General features: G+C 36.9%; 1 protein-coding gene across 1 annotated transcript in view; it reads right to left on the reverse strand.

Moving 5' to 3' along the window:
* CTNNA3 (catenin alpha 3) overlaps positions 1-20,792 on the reverse strand; it is a 1,620,658-nt gene that overhangs the window by 619,271 nt on the left and 980,595 nt on the right. The window contains exon 10 of the mRNA XM_090278091.1: positions 3,005-3,097. Coding sequence (XP_090134217.1) covers positions 3,005-3,097 — 93 coding nt within the window. The remainder of the gene's footprint in view (positions 1-3,004; positions 3,098-20,792) is intronic.

Raw genomic sequence — 20,792 nt, forward strand, 5'->3', positions numbered from 1 at the left:
TACAGATTCAGTGCAATCCCTATTAAAATACCAATGATGTATTTCACAGACCTAGAACAAATACTTCAAAAATTCATATGAAACAAACAAAAACAAACAAACAAACAAACAAAAAACCCAAATAGCAAAAGCAATCTTGAGACAGAAGAACACAGCAGGAGGAATCACAATACCAGACATCAAACTATACTTCAAAGCCACTGTGATCAAAACAGTCTGATACTGGTATAAGAATAGACGTATAGATCAACGGAACAGAATAGAGAGTCCAGAAATAAACCCAGGACTATATGGTCAACTAACATTTGATGAAGGGGGAAGGAACATCAAATGGAGTGAGAAGAGCCTCTTCAACAAGTGGTGCCGAGAGAACTGGACAGGAACATGCAAAAAAATGAAACTAGACCATCAACTTACACCACACATGAGAATAAACTCAAGACGGATCAAAAACCTAAATGTAAGCCATGACACCATAAAAGTCCTAGAGGAAAACATAGGCAGGAAAATTTCAGATATCCCACATAACAATATTTTCATGGACACATCTCCTAAGGCAAAACAAATATAGGAAAAAATAAACAAATGGGACTACATCAAACTAAAGAGTTTCTGCTCAGCAAAAGAAAACATCAGCAAGATGAAAAGGAGACCAACCATATGGGAAAACATATTTGCCAATGATACCTCAGACAAGGGACTGATCTCCAAAATATATAAAAAACTTATACAACTCAACATCAAGAAAATAGACAACCCAATTAAAAAACGGGCAAAGGACCTGAACAAACAGTTCTCCAAAGAAGACATACAGAGGGTCCATAGACACATGAAAAAATGCTCAACATCACTAGCCATCAGAGAGATGCAAATAAAAACCACAGTGAGATACCACTTTACACCTGTGAGAATGGCCATCATCAACAAATCAACAAACAACAGTTGCTGGCGAGGATGTGGAGAAACGGGAACCCTAGTGCACTATTGGTGGGAATGTAGACCTGTGCAGCCACTGTGGAAAACAGTATGGAACTTCCTCAAAAAACTAAAAATGGAACTGCCTTTTGAACCAGCGATTCCACTGCTAGGATTATACCCCAAAAATCAAAAAACCCTAATTCAAAAGAACTTATGCACCCCTACGTTCATAGCAGCACTGTTTACAATAGCTAAGTGCTGGAAACAGCCTAAGTGCCCATCTGTAGACGAGTGGATTAAAAAACTGTGGTACATTTACACAATGGAATACTATGCAGCAGAAAGAAAGAAGGAACTCCTGCCATTTGCGACAACATGGATGGAACTAGAGAGAATTATGCTCAGTGAAATAAGCCAGGCAAAGAAAGAAAATACCATATGATATGACCTAATACAGAAGACTAAGGAACAACACAAACAAATGAACTAAATAGAACAAGGAACAGAATAACAGTTATTAAGGGGGATGGTAGAGGGAGAGAAGGGGGATAAGTAAGGGAAGGGTTTAGTCAAAGAACACGTATAAATGACTCATGGACATGGACAACAGGGAGGGATATGATTGTGGGAGAAGGGGTGGACTGGGTGGGGGGGAGCAATGGGGGGAAAATGGGACAACTGTAATTGAAAAACAAAAAAATAAAATTAGAAGTGTATATAAATATAAATGTTTTAAACTGTTTTTAAAAATGGAAATTATATAACATTTGTATTGGAAAAATTTCTTAACAAGGCACCAACCAATTAATTTGTGGCATAGGGTAGGCACTCAATAAATATTTAGTAAAATATTTTAAAAATGGATCATATATTTTCATTAAAGTTCTTAAAATTCTCTATGATTGGAATATTATTTTTGAAGTGAAAAGAAAAGCCATAGTCAACAGAAGATATTTTTAACAAACCCAAGCAATGCAATAAAAAAAGAAAAAAGAAACAACTAAAAATTGGCAAAAGGTTTAGGCAATACACAGTATTGAAAACCAAATGAATAATAAACATCTCAAAATTTTTCTCTTTTTAATCAGAGAATTATAAAGTAAACCCAATGATATTCATTTAATACTCTTCAAAATCAAAAGATGTTTTTAGAAATGACAGCATCACATGTTAGTCACAATGTGGAGGAATGATATTTCTCATATACTGCTAAAGGGAGAATAAGTAATTGAACCACTAGAGAGATCTCATAGTAGCATTCTGTTCCCTGTAGAGACCCATGAAAAACTGACATCAGTTTGGAGATCTCAGTTGCAGACTCTCTAGTTGCAGACCCTCTAGATTCTACTTCTCCAGCCCCTTTTTACTTTTAACCAATATTCTTAGAGATAAAATTGTCAGCAAAGCAAATCAAAAATTTAATACATGCTATACTTTTAGTAAAATGAGAATCTCAGCAGATGTCCAAAGACTTGAAGTCTCTAATTATTGTCATATTTCACATCCTTACAACATGTGTGGTCTTGGTTAGAAAGTGATTATCCATATTATTTCTTGCTTTTTCTAGGACAAGGTAATTAAGATATTAAGATTGTCCTTACGTGTTCTCTTAATTCACAGCTTCAAGATTACTAGTCACCTAGAAACAATTCCCTAAATATGTGTCCATTCCTCTTCAGATTTCAAAACTGAATTACAGATGGGAAAACATTTCTTGGCTTTTTTGAAACCTATGCCTTCTTTTGATGAAAGGGGCAAATATGTTATTTCTTTTATTCTATTTGAAGTTTCAAAATAAATAATGACTAAGAATAAATAAAATCTGTTGGACAAAGCGCCGCTTTAATTTCAAACTCTACTTTTGTCTCACAAGATTCTGATATAGGCTCTTTGGGAATATTATAAGAACCATGTGCTAAGTAAAGTATGAGGTGCTTAGTAAGAATAAATCATGACCTTAAGATAAGTTATCTTCTGTGTTTAAAATAAATATTTAACTATCTTTCTATGTATATAAAAGTCTGAAGCACTGTATGTAATTTTTATCACTAGTTTAGTGAAAGAGACAGTAATTTAGTTGTCATACCTGTGGACACAAAGTTTCCAAGTGGTTGGCTGCAATTTTGACAATTTTAATCCCATCTTCATTTGATGACATGGAACAAGCAAGATTTGCCACCTTAAATACAATCCAAAATAATGAAAATTACTTCATATTATCAAGGAAATGCGGAAAGCATTTGTTATCCTAAACAAGTAAGCACATGCACACATACATTGAAAGTCCCATAATAAACTACAGCATTTCATAGATGTCAGTGGTATCTGTTTTATAAAAGGATTCAGAGAATCTATTAAAACATATAACAACAAAGGGCCCTATAAAATTGTTTTAAACAAAAGATATGACTGGTGACTGAATCAGTAAACCCTAAAAATCTTTTGGTATCAACATCTAATCCACAATAAAATGCTAACTCTTATGGTTTCCTAGGTGATTGAAAAAATTTATCTGTGAATTGAATGCTAATAAATTCTTGGAATCTCAGATGATTGTGGCTTATTTTAAGGTTGTAATTGGTTTATTATTTCCCAGAGGTTTATTATGCTTACTTAAATTGAATTAAGAATGACTGTATCCTTATTTATGTTTTATTCAGCATCAAATATACTACAAAGCTGGATAAATGCAAAATAATTAAATCTTCCTGTTCTTGATTTTCTACTACAACTTCCTGGACACTATTTGACATTCCAGCAGTCTATTTGATTCAAGCATTCATGCCACTGAAATTTCTTTATACGTTATTGCTTTTTGAAACTTACACTATCTTCCAGTGAAATGGATGCTCTTTTAAATAATTACTTTATGTCTACTACTTAAGTTCAATATTTACAAATACTTTATACCATGAAAAAGCCATGAGAAAGAGTATGGAATTCTTTTCTTTTCTTTGAACCTCACTTAATCAACATTTCTCTTGGTAGCAGGTGAGTATTTGTGTACAGAGGTAGTGTTTCCAAGATCTACAAAATACATCATCATCGTTATCACTGCCAGGAGTTTGCTGTTCTAACAATTATTTTTCTAACATACCTACTGTCTCTGTTAATTATGGTTTACTTTAATACATTGCAGTTTTTACTGCTGAAATCTAAATATGTTTAGGTTCAGAGAAACCTCACGTTAGCTGCATGTAGTGGGAGCAAACAACAAACACATCTGTGGATCACTATTGAAGAACAGCACAAAATGGATTTATAGTCCTTGTTTTTTATAGCATCCTTTTAGTAGGTCAACAGTGAAACAACTCCTTGGTTTCCATTTACATATAATGAAATAACAGCCATACATTATTTAACTGTGGAAGGGCATTGTTCACTTTATTAATGTACATGGAAATGACTTACTTGAAAAGGTCTTTTGTTGACTTGAAGGTCACAATTCCTCAACTTTTATATCTGAGACATAATTAGCACATCTGTGAATTATTTGAAAAGGGTAGCAGTTCCTGTGCTCCTCTCCCCACCCCAAGTCTTATAGGAAGTGAAACTCAGCAGTCTAATTGCTTTAATATCCCTATGATAATTTGCACTGTCCTTGCAGAAAATATCTGTCCATAAATGTGAGCACTGTTTAAGTGCTCACATATATAGGCTCAATCTTTTGGTCAAATCAGAACAATGCTAGTTAATCCTAAATTTTAAAATTGCAAAAAGGTGCCCCATATAGACAATTCTTTCACTTTATTTATTTATTTATTTATTTATAACATATCATCTCTCTTTTTTTTACACTTAAAAATAGGCATCTCGTTCTGGACATTTCTTGGTTACCATGCTTATTCTGAGCCAATTAAGTGACTAATGTAGTATGAAAATTATCCTAAACACAAAGTTTCTCTTTGTATTAGCAGATCTCACTTTTTAAATGTAAATTAAATTTTATTTTTATCATTAATATCTGTTCTTAGTTTTAAAAGTAATATTGCAAGGTTTACATAGAAAAATAGCAATCTCTTACATCGTGAAACAACAGCCCTGAATCTTCCTCTTCAGAGTCAATCATTTCCCACTTTTTCAGCTATTCTGATTATTTTCCTCTGTATTCCCATAAATTACACTTATATGACTATGTTTGGGATTTTTAATTTTGTCATCAATTATCATTTCAAATTATTTATGTTCTGTATTCACTCTTCACATTATAAAAGAAAGTTAAGTGGCTCTAATGTTAGCAACATTGTTGCTTGGGTGTTCCATCACTTGTATTCAAAAGCAATCTTTTCCTTTTCCTTTCAATGCATTTAATAGTGAAGCAAAGTTGAACTGAATTCAAATTGTTAACTCCATGTACATCTGGCCAGAAAAGCATTGGTGAGAGAAACATTGACGTGGTTTTTCTGCCTTTGTTGTTGGATCTCTTTGTCTTTCTTTTTTTTTTTTTTTTCCTTTTTATTATTATTTAATTTTCTATTGTACAGATAGGGGGAAAAATCAAACAGGGAGAAGAAACAAACTCAAACTAATCTGTGACAGGGAGACTATTAACCAGGGAAATGTGTGTGCTCTTTCTGCCACCCTGAATTAAGGTATTCACAAAGGTGTCTGCACTGAAATGATTGACCAGACTTTTTTACTAATATGGAGCAACATCTTTAGCCAAATCCAAGAAAAGCAGACTCTAAATTATCCTAAATAAATAAAACCAAAGGCACTCAGATAAATTCACAAGTATATTATAAAGAAAAGACCAGAATATAATGTTTTTTTAATTTTTATATGAGATTAAAGTATATCATTAAAATACAGGGCTAGGCAAAAGTAGGCTTACAGCTATTCATATGGGAAAAGGCATGCTGGTTATGATTATAGTAATTCAAGAATAAACTCTGTTTTTGAATATTCACAACTATAAATCTACTTTTGCCAACCCTTGTAATTACTGGTACTGCACCTAATAATTACAAAAGTCAAATCATAAAATATATAAACAGGGACATGTTGTCATGTTACTGAGAAGGAAGTGACTTTTCCTATCAGCATCCCTCTCACGAGCCTCTCTTCCTGTCACCAGTTCTTCTGTCCTTTAATATGTATGTCCCTTTCTAGACCTTTTAAACTTGAAGAAAGTCACTGCCCTTTTCAGTCTGAAAAAATGTTGTATACAACAATTCCTGAATGACTTGTTTGTTCTCCTCTTCCTGGTTCCTAGTTCAAGTTTAGTATACTGATTTTGTATGAGTCTGTCAACCTTTCACTTAGCGTAGAACATGGTACCCTCATTCCCTAATCCATGGACTCAAATGAGAAATTTTTTCTCTAAAACTTGGCCTTGTAAAATCCTGCCAGCTAAGTTAGTTCTGTCCCTCACTCTCCATCAAGGTCAGAGAGGTGGCCATAACTGACCCCAAAAATTCTAACTAAAGGTAGAGCCAAGGAAAGCTATGAAAAGAGGTATTTGAGGATTGAGGATTTTCTCAGTCACCTTTAAATCAGCCTACCATGCTATAGGCTTAACTCTGTTTTTCTTCATTACATTTTTCTGATCTGGTAAAAAGTACTGAGTACAAAAGAATGCTATATTTTAACATTCTGATATTATTTTACTTGAAATCTCAGGAAGGAGCTCACAATTTGAACAGCTGCTCATCGTGTATCAATCAGCCTTTCACTAAGGAGTCCTCACACGAAAATTTACCTGTGATATGATTTACGACAAACGTGAAGAAAAGTTTGATGTTTGGTGAGATTTTCATTGTAGCACATTTATTCTTTATATAGAACTGATTTTAATATGATGTCACAGTGTATCCTAGCTCTCAGTGGGAGAGAAAGGTCACTGTCTCATTTTTATTCATATTTCTCTCTGGCATATGGTCAAGTGCAAACACTTATAGAGGCAGAGAAGTTACTGTTGTGCAGGGCAGCCTATTGCCCTTGTGGGAAAGTGCAAAGTTATACAAGTTAAAAGTCCTTCCTTATATTGGGTAAAATCTTTCTTTCAACAATTTTCTCATAGTGGTCATAGAATCCAGAACGTTAAATATAAGAAGAATAAGAGCGGGTCCCTAGAAAGTCTATATCAGTAGTCCTTAATTTGCGACATAAATTATATGATGACCCTAATAGAATCACCAGTAAATAGCTATTAAAAAGAAAAGACCATGTTTCTTCTGCCAAAATATTCTAATATATTAAGTGAGTCTATAAGTGGAAGTTGGGGAGAGGGTGTAAGGTATGTCTAATTTGATTTTTAAAAGTTCTCCAAGTGATTCTGATATCCCATCTCTCTAAACAAACACACAGAGACAAACAGATACACATTCAGACTTTGGGTTGATTTCCATGTTTGGGAAGATACTCTTTCCTGAAGGTTAACATAAAGGAGCAAAAATCTACAAAACTTATGACCTGAATAAATATTGAAGAGTCTAGGAAGTCATAGAAAATGTTTTGCAAATTAAAGACAAGAAAAATGGCTTATACCACTACTACTTGAGAAATAGTGCTTCATCGTTCAGGCTACTATACCAGAAGTATCACACCAGTTAGCTTATAAACAACAGAATTTATTTCTGGCAGTTCCAGAGGCTGGGAAGTCTAAGACCAAGCTGCTGGCCGATTCAGTGTCTGATGAATGCTGATTCCTCCTTCACAAAGGAGTGTGCCTCTAGCTGTAACTTCACATGGCAGAAGAGGTGAGGGATCTCTCCAGGACCTCTTTTACAAGGGCACTAATCACCTTCATGAGGGTTCTGAAATCAGGACTTAATCACCTCCCAAAAGCCCCACCTTCAAAACTTTGGGGTTTAGAATTCAACATATGAATCTGGAGGGACACAAACACTTAATCTATATAGCAAGTAGAGAAAAGTTTTAAAATTAAAATATCTGGAAAACAAGAAAATTGAATATAAGAGTAATTTATGGTGGTTTACCCAGAATCTGCTTCTCCTTCTGGCAATAACAATGTAATTTCTCTTTGGAGAATTGTTCTCTCCCCCTCAAACCAGTGGTGTGAAGTCTTGGTATGGCTCTTAATCAAGGCTCCACGTCATCTAACTCTAGTCTGGCATAGCCAATAGTTCCTACTGCCTAGAGTCCTGGAGCAGACCTTGCTCCTGCCCAATCTGAGCTTCTTCTCTCATTTTGCCTTAACTTATGTGCATGCACTAACTACCTTGTGTCTTCGAATGAAGTCTCTTGTTTTCTACTCAAGTAAGCCAAATTAATTTTATCTTGCATGCAACCATAAATGATTACAGCATTGAACTAGAAATTTACACACTAATTATATACTAATTTCAGAATGTTACTTTTAGCAAAATTAAAAGCTAGCAATGCAGAACCATATTTATTTAGTGGAAGATGTCATCTAATCAAATATCTGCTTTAGGCTACCTGAATGTCTAGTGTCAGGTGCAAATGCAGGGGAGAGGATGTTCATTTCAGGTCCTGCATATGTAGATAAATGTGTTTATGCTTGTCTTCCTTTGAATATCTGATTCTTCAATGTCTGTTAGAATGCTTTACATATCAGGTACAGAAGAACACCTAATTCTTGAAGGAAATCATTTTTTATTTTTGGGTTTTTCCTTTTGCAAGCTGTACATTTTGTCTGGAAATCATTCTTTCGTGTGCGCTTTCCAATTCATACTTATACATTAAGGCCTGAATCAAATATCATCTTCTCCATAAACCCTTTTCAGATTCCCCAAATCTGAATTCATACCTCCACCTTCTATATTCCCACAATTATAGCATAAATTTTATTCTTCCTAAACACAATTATGTATCTTTCAGATGGTGAGCTGTTAGAGGGCAAAGGCAATGATGTGTTCTTTTTAAAAATTATTTTTCATCAAGTACCTTAAAATAGTATTTAGTCCATGTAAATAAATAAGAATAGCAATTTACCTTTGCCTGTCTAGAAACTGAATTATCATGAATAGAAATGATTTTCTACTGTGTCTAAAACTAATATGTTCAAAGAATCATATTTCTTAGAGGTCTTATTACAAGTTAATTTACTCATTGAAAGCTGTATTCTGCTGTCCCTTCCTTATCAAAAAAAGAAAAGTTTCTACTTATCTATAATATGAGCATAAAGGCAAGTATCATTACTTCCAGTTTCAGATGAAGAATATTTGAGAAAATAAAGCCCTTGGTCATCAAACTTAATTGTCCAGAGTTGATTTCTGTCTGACTATACCTGTTTATTGGGAACATAAAAATCTGACAAATGTGTAGCAAAGAAACAAATGAACACAAGCGGACTTTGAATAAGGGTACAGAAACAATCTAACTGAACTCAGTTCTTTATTTTTAACTTAGTATTTGAAAAGGAGACTTAGATTTCTTTCTGAATTTGGAAAAGGACAAGGGTTCGCAAAATCCTACTAAGAGGCATGAAGAATGAAGAGAGAGGCCCATGCCCTCAGACATATTAGGAAATAGAAAAACGTTAAGTCACTGACTAAATCACTGATGGAAAGAGCACTAAAAATTCTTCAGGTCTGTGGGAGGTATCCAGAGTTGGACTAGATACTGTGAGTTTGAGTTGCCATTGAGATATTATATTGGTACGTAGTTAGGTATGTAGTTATAGAGTGTAGTTAGGAGGGGCCTATGATGGATATTAATTAGAAAGTTACTAGATTAACAATGGTAATTGGATGTGGTTGTGCAGGAGGCAAATCTTCTTAGAAGGTTATCTAAGAGATTAATATTTATTAGTCAGATAGAAGAGAATGAATAACCTATGAAGAGTCTTAGAAAAGGTGGCCAGAGATAGAGAAGTTTATCTATAATACTCTAATGTCATAAAGACTGGGAGAAGAGCACATTTCAAGAAGGTAATCTCAAAGGTCAGATACTGAAAGGTCAAGTAAGTAATCCCTGAAATTATCCATAGATTCAGACACACAGAGGGCCATTCTTAGTTACTTGGGTAGAATGATGATGGTCACACCAGCTTAGTGTGGACTGAGGAGTGTGTAGGTGGTCAAGTGACTCCAGGTGTCTTGTGACACAGGGCAGAGAGCTAGAGGCTGCCTGGACAAGACTCACTCTCCCATCCCCACATCTATCCATTTCTTTCCATTTTACCTCTCAAACATCTCCTGTATCATCTACTTTTCTAGCTCCCCATCCTTGTCAAATTTACTGTTAGGTTGTTTTTTTTTTCTTTAAATTATTGCGTACAGTCTTAGCTTTCCTTCCTCGCCACTGTGCCTTCTCTACAAAGAATGTATTTACCATACTGCAACTGACGGATTTTTTTCAAATAACAGATTTGATTCCCTTATTATTATTTCCCCATCCCCACACCATATCATCTTTCCTGAAAGGTCCCATATCATCTACTCCAAACTCATCATGCATAACTGTTTTTGTTGTTGTTATTATTTTTTATTATTATTATTTTGCTTCAGATATACCAACCTTTCAGACATCCATGCTTCCTTCTGCCACAGGACATTCACGTGCGCTGTTTTCTTTAGCGTGGAATGTGCTCCTCCTCCTTCCTTATTGGCAGCCTTATATCATTTATACCTGCTTAACTGATGTCCAACAAACATCTGCTCAAAAGTAATTCCTAGGGAAATTTTTCACAAACACCACAACACCCCACCTACCGCTGTTACCCTTTCTCTACTCAATTCAGGGTTTTCCTTCAGAGCATGATTCTCAGTTTGTAATTAAACATTCACTGAGGAGATTATTTGATTAGCGACTATTTCCTCTCTTTATAAGAGCAGGATCCTCACCCTTGTTAGCTTATCACTGGACCTTCAATACCTAGAACTTGATACAAGGTAGCCAAACAAATAGTTTTTCAGTGAATGAATAAATACATAAGCACATAAATTAGTATGCTTAAGAATGTATCATCCCCAAAGAAAGAAAGAAAAAATGGACTTTAGAGGAAGAAGACAGCAGCAGAAATTCAGGACTAGCAAGAAAGGAATGAAATTTCCCTTTGAAATTCATTTGCAATATTCCACAAAGGCTTAGAAAGCTGAACTTCAAAGAAAAGTAACACACTTTTCTTCTTGTCTGGTTGGTCATCATACTTAACAAAGCCTGGGCGGGGGGGGCTCTTTCAAGTTTTAGCTTCACTTAAGATATCAAATTGGGAATAACTGAAAAGTCCCCAGTTTGACTTTTAATTAATTTATTTTTAATCAAGTAAAATAACTCTTCAAAGGGCCCAAGCCGGCTGCCAAAATGCCGGTAAGTATGGCAGATGTAAAGAGGTGCAGGAACTCCCTTAAGCAAACCCAGGAGCGTTGGTGTCTCCTGCAATAGTGAAGGAAATTAATGATTGCTTCCTTTCCAAGAAAGCTTCGCTCAGGGGCTGGGCTTGAGTTGGAGAAGCACAGCGGGGGTCTGCAGTCTCCAGCCCTTAGCATCAAAGTGATCCCTGGCTAAACAAGCCAGCACCTCCATTTCTCCTGATAAAACAGTGCTCCTCTGCAGCTACTTGTAGAAACAAGAAGTGACCATGAATTATGAGTTTTGTAGAATATTTAACTAATAGAATTGTGCTATAAAGTGCATGGCAAGGTGCAGGGAAACAATTTCAGCGAGTAACAAATATTGATTGAGCACCTATTATGGGGGCTGGAAACTGCCAGAGAAATCAAAGACAATGCAAGCAAATCTCAAGACACACAACCTATTTAAGAGAATACATGAAGGAGTCAGAGACTAAAACTCTAGTTTTTATACAATAGGAAGCTAGAAGTAGGTGAACCTCATATATGCAGCAGTACTCAGGGTGTTTCATGGAAACAATCTGTCATCAAGAAACGTCACATTTTCTTGGACTTTGCATCTCAAGCTGCCTCCCAAACTTTATGAAACTTAAATCACACAATCCTATCTCTGATAAAGTTTTGCTAATGTAAGCATTTGCCTCTGTCTTCAGTTATCCATCTATAAAACGAGGAGTAGATTACTTGATTTTTAGGGTCCCTCCCATTTCAAAAATTTAATTTTATTGTTATGTGACCTGATAAAAAAATTATACAGGAATTAGACAGGGGATAGAGTTATCAGACAATTTGGTTGTTAATTTAAATATAAAATGTCTAAAAATATATTAGCAAATTAAATCTATGTAATAAAAGAATAATAACATAGCAAGAAAATGTAGTTTATCCCAGAAATAAACCAACAGCTTATGATTGAGAAAGCAAACAATAAAATTTCTTGTTTAACTGTATTTCAACAGATTTTAGAAAAGCATTTAATACTAGTTTATGCCTATTCTTACTAAAGTGAAGCTACACAAACAAAAACCTTAGTGAATGAATAGAACCATTCTTAACTGAAACAAGTCAAATTCCAGAAACTTAAAGGAAATATCCTGTTCAAAACTTAATATTCAGATAAGCTTTCCCCCTGTCACTGAAGTTAATCAATAATTTACTGAAAGTTCTAGTCAATGTAAATGAGCCTAAAAAATCATAGCTGCAGATATTGTTAAGAAAGAGAAAATACACTCTCAGGTGACAAAATTGTCCACCTAGAGAATGAAAAATAATTATCTAAAATGCTAAATATTAAGTAACATAGCTTCATACAGAGTGTCACTTTCCTATGTATCAGCTAGCATGAAAAGTTTCAGTAACACAATGTCTCTTCAATAATAGCACCTAAAGTTATAAATTTCATAGTATATATACTTATTCAGAAACAGATACTTTATTTATATATACATACCTTTGTATGCATGTTTACAGATATTACATTTTACTTAATGACACAGAAGAATGACTGAATAAATGAAAAGAAATATCATATTTTTGGATAGGAATACTATTATAAAATAAAATGTCAATTCTCCCTAAACTTAGTTATTAATTTAATAGATCTAAGTTGAACTAAGGTTAATTTTAATGTACATATGAAAGATTAGCAAAGATGACTTACAAAAAAAGAAAAGTGAAGGACAGTAAAATGAGTGAGTCATTAAAACATAGGAATTTTGCTTTTCTGAGCAGTGGGAAAAATAATGGTGATGACTCAATGGGATACCACTTGGCGTGGTAGGGGGAATTCAATGTATGTAAAAGACTGGCATATATGACTACGCAGAATTTTTTAATTTCAAAGTGATGGAAATCTAAGAGGTCAAAGTGCAAAAAATGGACAGAAATATTTGTTATGTATAATAACCCAAGGAAGATTATTATTCATAAGGTATAAATAGCTTCTAAACATTGATAAGAAAGTTCATTTTAATAAGGACAGAATATTTAAACAGATATTTCACGTATGAAATACAATGACTAATAATTACATTAAAAATGTCTAACCTATCTCTTTATTTATTAGGAAGGAAATTTGTGTAATAAAATCATATTTTTGTTATTCTTATTATAATAATTTAAACATTTGCTATTATCTAGTATAGCTGAGGGTATTTAGAGGAAAGTGGAAGGTGAATGGCTAGCTTCTCAGAGGGCACTTTAGCCTCATCTGTGAAAATTTAAAATATGCAAAACTTCCTCAATTCAATTTAATGTGGTCCGTCCTCCAGAAATGCTTGCATGTGTGAACAGACATAGAGCCACAGGGAGGTTCACTGAAACTTTATTTGTAAAAATGAAAAGGAATCCAAATATATGTCAATGGAGAATAAATTATATTATGTAATACTATGATTCTGTTAAAAAAAAAAACTTTCTGCTGACAAAATATGGCAAATGTATAATTAAGTACAAAATATAAAGTGTGTTTCTATTTAAATAAAATTATGTATAAATCTAAGTATAAAATTTTTAGGGATAAACCCCAACTATTAACATGAGTTGTACATGGGTCAGGAAGTTAGATTCGTCGGCAGCCGTCTGTCTCAAGAGACGATGGTGTAGCTTCTTAAGAGCCTATCTGCATCGCCGAGAATGGCTGTGCAGTCCGACTTGGGAGTGACACGGTATCTGTCTCCTCCCGTGTTGAATCGACATCTTGCGATGACGCTGGAGTGTCCTCTCCAGTGAAGCTGAAGCTACAGAGCCTGGGCAGGGTGATATGGAGGGTCTGCTGTTGCCCATGCAGCAGACCCAGGAAGTTAGATTACTATTGCTAAAAAGAGAAGCATCTCATTTTTAACTGTATGTTTTTATATTGGCTGAAGTTTTTCCAAGTATCTTTTTTTCACTAATTATCTAATTTAAAAATCAGCGATTAATGAAATAGTTCTATATATATTTACGTGAAAACCTGCCAATGACAAATAGAAAAGAACGTATAACATGATCTTATTTATTAACTATGAGTGAGCATGTGCATTAAGAAAGTGTCATATTTAAAATGTTGTCACCAAAATGGTAATTGTGGTTATCTTTGAAGAGTAAGATTCAAGATAATTTCAACTTTCCTTTTTCACACTTTAAAAAAATTATGGTTTGAATTATTACAATTGCTTTTCTGTCCAGGAAAAAAAAACAATAAAGTCATTTTCATTTTGAACAAAAAAATTTAAAACTTTCTATACCTGTATTTGAATTTAATATCAACCAGGATTGCCACATTATTCATGGCACTGCAAATTCTCAGAATATAGAACCACTTAAAAATAGGGTTTCCAGAAAACATAGATTACATAATAATTAAGTGCTACTAGCTAAAAAATATTTTTTATTGTCTCATATGCTGCACATTTAAAATAATTCCCAATAGAAAATCCAGGTATTGGTTTTACCCCCATGTTTACTTGATACACTGACAAATATCAGCTGAATCAAAGCATCTTGCCAATGATAAATTCAGACCACACAAAACTGACCTTAAACCAAATAAAATCCAATGTGTTTAAAATTCTAAATGTGTTCCATGCATAGTATATGTGTGTCTATGTGTCTGTGTCTGTGTCAGTGTCTGTGTGTTTGTCTGAAGAAGGTACAAGATGATGATCCTTATTACTAAGTGATTATAATATAGTTTCACATTTCCTTTTTTCTTATCTTACCCTTGCCCTCTAACTCTATTCAAATTTGCATCTGACTTGTTCCTCTCCAATGAGCTATTAAAGATGGAAATATTCATTTGACTAAGTGGACATGTGCCAATGCTGTTCTGAAAAACAGGCCTCAGTATCCTGTGTCAGTATGTGCCTCAAAACAGAAACAAATGAGATGAACACACACACACACACACACACACACACACACACACACACACACAGCTGTCAGTGGTGCTTCTCATACGTTATCTGAAGTATATGTTATACAGTTCAAATTGAGTTCTGCAACATATACTACTGTAAGAGTCCCATTTACCAGAAATATTTCTCATGTTTTATTTTGGAATAATATATAACTACATGAATTCACACACCCCACACTGATATGCAATGTAAATTATAATGGTAAAACCAGCAAGGCAGTTTCCTCAAGGAAACTCTCTAAATTTCCTCTCTAAATTTAGCTATTATTTACCTCAGGATCACCACTCAAAGGATAAAAGTAGGTTCCACCTGTCAAGTAAATGTAATAAAAAAGCATCAAAGAAACTCTATTTAACTACTGAAGAGACCAAAAAAAAAAAAAAAAAAATCTAAACTATAAATTAAAACATTGTTTCCTGAACTGGTGATATACTTTGTTGTCTGCTGAGGGTCAAGCATAAATATGAAGTATGCAGTTTCAATAAGTCCTTAATAACAGGATTATTCTATAAAGGGCATAAGTTAAAAAAATTCTATAATTGCCCTTCATTATCATTAAAATTGACATCAAATTTCAAAGCAGTTTTATGATCAGGGACCTGATCTCTCAAGTGGCAGAAAGAGAACTAATTTTCTTGGAGACAGAATGTGCTAAAGCCAATGTAAAGGTTTCAGTTAATTTAATTCTGAACCTATATTTTTGTACACATTGTTCTATTCAATTGCCAGTATAAAAACAGAAGTTTTCATACACTGCAAAGGTAATTGAATTGTATTACATACCCTTCTCAGATATAGAGGAGACAGCCAAGACCACCTGATTCCCTAATTCATCAAAACACCCACACCCAGATACATTCTTTACTTTCACAAAAGAAGGAGGTCTCACAGTTAACAATTAATTGTCTGACAGTTTTTATTTTGGGAGGTATCAGATTAGCAACCTGCACAAATATTTCTTCATTGCGGTCATCTATTTGTGATTAAATCCTAACCTTAATGGAAATAGGCAAACAAGCTTTACAGTTACTAGAATTATACTCCTGGAGAAAGTCTCCTTTCCCTCAGCATTAATGGCTCATAGTAAGCAAGTCAAATTGAAAGAACACAATGTGTGTGAGTGTGGGTATGTGTGTATAGAGAAGTGGAATTGGGGTAAGCATGGTTGTGTATGTGTGTATGAAGGCCCCAGCCAAATATGCAATTCAGTGCATTACTATTAAGTTTTATGATTTCTATGTTTCCCTCATCCTCAGATTCTCCAGATCTTGTGAGGGCTCCTTGGATGGGTTCTGGATTTAAATTACATGACAAATAGTGGAGTGTGCTCAATGATGTGATACAGGATGGAAAGAAAATCAAAGATTCAGGTCCCATATGTTTGGCAAGGATACGAGTTATATGTTTGATCTTAACTATCCCTGGTACCTCTATAGCACACTGAAATGTTAGGTCCATAATGTTAGTAGTGGCTGTCATCAGAAAATACGATAATGATGAGACACTTGTCATGGAATCTTGAGTGTTTTTTAATATAATTAATGGTTCCAATAGCTCTGGAGAGGAAGATAGAGACAGAAAAGGAGAAAGCCCTTATTATTAACCTTTCTTAATTAGAGCAAACCAATACATTAATTCCATCTGCACACGGTTAAATTGTGGCATCCTTGACAGAAACCGCTCAAGCCCTCCTTGTAGTTTTCAGACCTTGCAAGCAGTGGTGTGCTCAAAAAGCCTCTGTCGCGCTGAATGAATTCAAGTCAACATTGCAAATAAAATGTTTTTTTACATTGTATTCTCTACAAAAGTTTATAATTAATCTGTTTACAGATGACTAAAGAGACCAACAAATTCCACAAACATTTATTCTGTATTAGGTCTATTTTAGACACTCAAGAAAAAAAAGACAATAGGGGAATAATACTTCCCAAGCTTCAGGAAATGAAAGATTTAGGTGTAAGTACACAAAAGAAGATATTAAATGAGTAAAATACTGATTGATGATGAGCATCAGTATAAAGAAAAAAAAACAAGAGCTGATGAGGATGTGGAGAAAGGGGAACCCTTTTGCACTGTTGGTGAGAATGCAGACTGATGCAGCCACTGTGGGAAGTAATATGGAGATACCTCAAAAAATTAAAGATGGAACTGCCTTTGACCCAGTGATCCCACTTCTGGAAATTTGTCTGAAGGAACCCAAACACTAATTCAAAGAAACATAAGCACCCCTATGTTCATTGTAGCGTTATTTACAATAGCCAAGATGTGGAAGCAGCCCAAGTGTCCATCAGTAGATGAGTGGATAAAACAACTATGAGACATTTACACAATGGAAGACTACTCAGCCATATAAAAGAAGAAAATTTTACCCTTTGCGACAGTATGGATGGGCCTATTGTACATTATGCAAAGTGAAATAAGCCAGTAAGAGGAAGACAAATACCATATGACCTAATTCATATGTAGAATCTAATGAACAAACTGAACTAACAAGAAAAATAGAGACAGATGCATAGACAGAGAGCAGGCTGAGAGTTAAGGGGGTAGAAGGTAGGGGGTAGAGGGGTTGGGCAAAAAGGACAAAGGACTCGAACTGGACAACAATGTGGTGATCGCAGGAGGGGATAGGGGGTATAAGGGAACTAAATGGTAATGGAAAAAATACAATAATTTCTTTTTTTAAGACAGGAGAAGAAATAATGCAATGGAGCATTGAAAAATAGCTGGATTATTTTTTTTAATCTTAAAGAAAGATTAATTGTTTTTTAAACTATGATTATGACTGTCTTGTTTAAAGATATGTGTTAACAGGAAACATAAAAGTCTTAATAAATCCCAATATTGAAAGATTTCTGAATACTACAGAATCAGAATTTTCAGGATAAAATTAAAAATTATATTTAATAAATAGTGAAATGTTTAATGAAACCTACTTAAATTTTACATTATTCCATTTCTATCTTTACAACAATATTTGATATGTATTTAGTTGTTTTCCCCACTGGCTGGTTTGGCTCAGTGGATTGAGCATCGGCCTGCGAGCTAAGTGTCGCTGGTTCGATCTTCCAGTCAGGGCACATCAGAGAAGGAAAACTCTGATTCCAAAAAACCTCCGCTGCCTTGCGGCATACCTCTTTAGGGGAAAGGCTAAGGGAGTAAACCCCGACAGAAAATCCAGAGCCGGAGTCCCTAAGGCGGTTGACATTGTAGTCAACACCGGCAACTCCTGCGGCGCACCTGAAGCCAAGCTGTATTGACTCTGTCTTTCCCCTTGGATCCTTCAGCTGTGAAGAGAGGGGGTGTCTGCTGCATGGGCAACAGCTGCCCTCCATATCACCCTGCCCAGGCTTTGTAGCTTCACTGGAGAGGACACTCCAGCGTCATCGCAAGATGTCGACTTAACACGGGAGGAGACAGTTACCAGTTATAAGCTCATCTGATTGGCGAAGGAAACGAGCGCCAGGAGTCTCCTCTGACGGTGGGAGAGGTCATCGCACCTCACTGGACAGCTACCGCCCGCCTCAAGCTGGGCAGCCCCCAGCCAATTAGGTGCCGTCTCGCCATGGCTCACCTGCCCCACTTGGTGCGTGGGGATCAGAGAGGCGTCTCTTGAAAAGTGGGCCACAAAACACTCGCACCAGGCAATTCCAAGCAAACAACAAGAAAGAAGCCTCCAGCTCTTCGCCTTGCTAGCTGGAACATCAGGACCATGTGTCCCGGACTTACTGCAGAACTTTCGTGGATCAATGGTGCCAGGAAAACCACCGTCATCGACAGGGAACTGGCACGACTAAACATCGACATTGCGGCTCTACAGGAGACACGGTTGGCCGACAACGGAACTATCAGAGAAACCAACTACACCTTCTACTGGCAAGGGAAGTCTCCGGACCAACCAAGACAGCACAGTGTTGGGTTCACTGTGAAGAACACGCTTGTTAACTCCATAGAGCCACCCACAGGAGGCACAGAGAGATTACTTACCCTCCGATTGTCAACAACTTTCGGCCCAGTCAGCATTCTTAGCGCGTATGCCCCAACACTCTGCGCCACCATCGAAGAGAAAGAACAGTTCTACCATGCACTGGACGAAGCGTTATCCAAGATCCCCAGAAGTAATGCTCTTTATCTCCTTGGAGACTTCAACGCAAGAGTAGGAGCCGACCACATGGCCTGGCCCACCTGCCTCGGAAACTTTGGGAGAGGAAAGATCAATGAGAATGGTCAGCGACTGCTTGAGCTTTTGTGTCACCACGGCCTGTGCGTGACAAACACATTCTTCAAGTGCAAAGAGATCCACCAGGTGTCATGGAGGCACCCCCGCTCCCGCCACTGGCACCAGCTTGACCTCGTCATCACCAGAAGAACGGATATTGGCAGCACCCTCCTCACCCGCAGCTACCACAGTGCAGACTGCGACACGGACCATGCCCTCGTGGTAAGCAAGGTGTGCATAATGCCGAAGAGGTTGCACCACTCCAAGATGAAGGGTCGCACACGCATCAACACCAGTTGTGCCAGCAACCCAGTTAAGACCCAGCAATTCATCAACAGGATGGAAGATGCACTCGGCGAGGGAATGGCGGCAGATGACATTATCGAATCCAATTGGCCACGTCTCCGCGACGCCATATACAACTCCGCCATTATTGCTTACGGGAAGAAAGAGCGGAAGAACGCTGACTGGTACGAGGCTCACTGGGAAGAAATGGAACCCGTGATCGAGGCTAAGAGGAAGGCCCTACTGGCTTACAAGGCCACGCCCACTCCCAGTACACTTCAAGCTCTACGGGCTGCCAGGAACAAAGTCCAGAAGACCGCCCGCCACTGTGCCAACACCTATTGGCTAAACCTGTGCAGAAGCATCCAGGAAGCCGCCGATATAGGCAACGCACGAGGAATGTATGAGGGTATCAAGAAGGCAACAGGCCCAATCCCCTCCAAGATCGCCCCCCTTAAGTCCAAGACAGGTGAGGTCATCAATGACCAGGAACAGCAAATGCGGCGGTGGACCGAGCACTACCTCGAGCTGTACGCGACGAGGAACACCGTAACAGACACTGCTCTTAACGCCATCCCAGACCTACCAGTCATGGAGGAGCTAGACACCCCACCTACTGCGGCAGAGCTCGGCAGAGCTCGGCAAAGCCATCGACCGCCTCGCTTGCGGGAAAGAACCAGGAAGCGACAGAATCCCTCCAGAAATCCTAAAGAGCGGGAAACCAGTCCTGCTACAGCCGCTCCACCATCTACTCTGTCTCTGCTGGAAGGAGGGTTACATCCCCCAGGATATGAGAGACGCCAACATTATCACCATGTACAAGAACAAAGGAGACCGCAGCGACTGCAACAACTACCGGGGCATCTCTCTCCTCAGCGTCGTCGGCAAAGTATTCGCCCGGGTCGCTCTTGCCCGCCTGCAGACCCTTGCTTCCCGCGTCTACCCAGAGTCCCAGTGTGGCTTCAGAGCTGGCCGATCAACAGTGGACATGATCTTCTCCCTACGCCAGCTGCAGGAGAAGTGTCACGAGCAGCATAAACCACTCTACCTCGCCTTTATCGACCTCACGAAGGCGTTTGATCTGGTCAGTCGAAGCGGACTCTTCAGCTTGCTACGGAAGATTGGCTGTCCACCACATCTGCTTGCTGTGGTCATGTCCTTTCACGACAACATGCACAGCACGGTGTCCTA

This window comes from Furipterus horrens, unplaced genomic scaffold, assembly GCF_987537825.1.
Source record: "Furipterus horrens unplaced genomic scaffold, mFurHor1.1.pri manual_scaffold_5, whole genome shotgun sequence".
NCBI lineage: Eukaryota > Metazoa > Chordata > Mammalia > Chiroptera > Furipteridae > Furipterus > Furipterus horrens.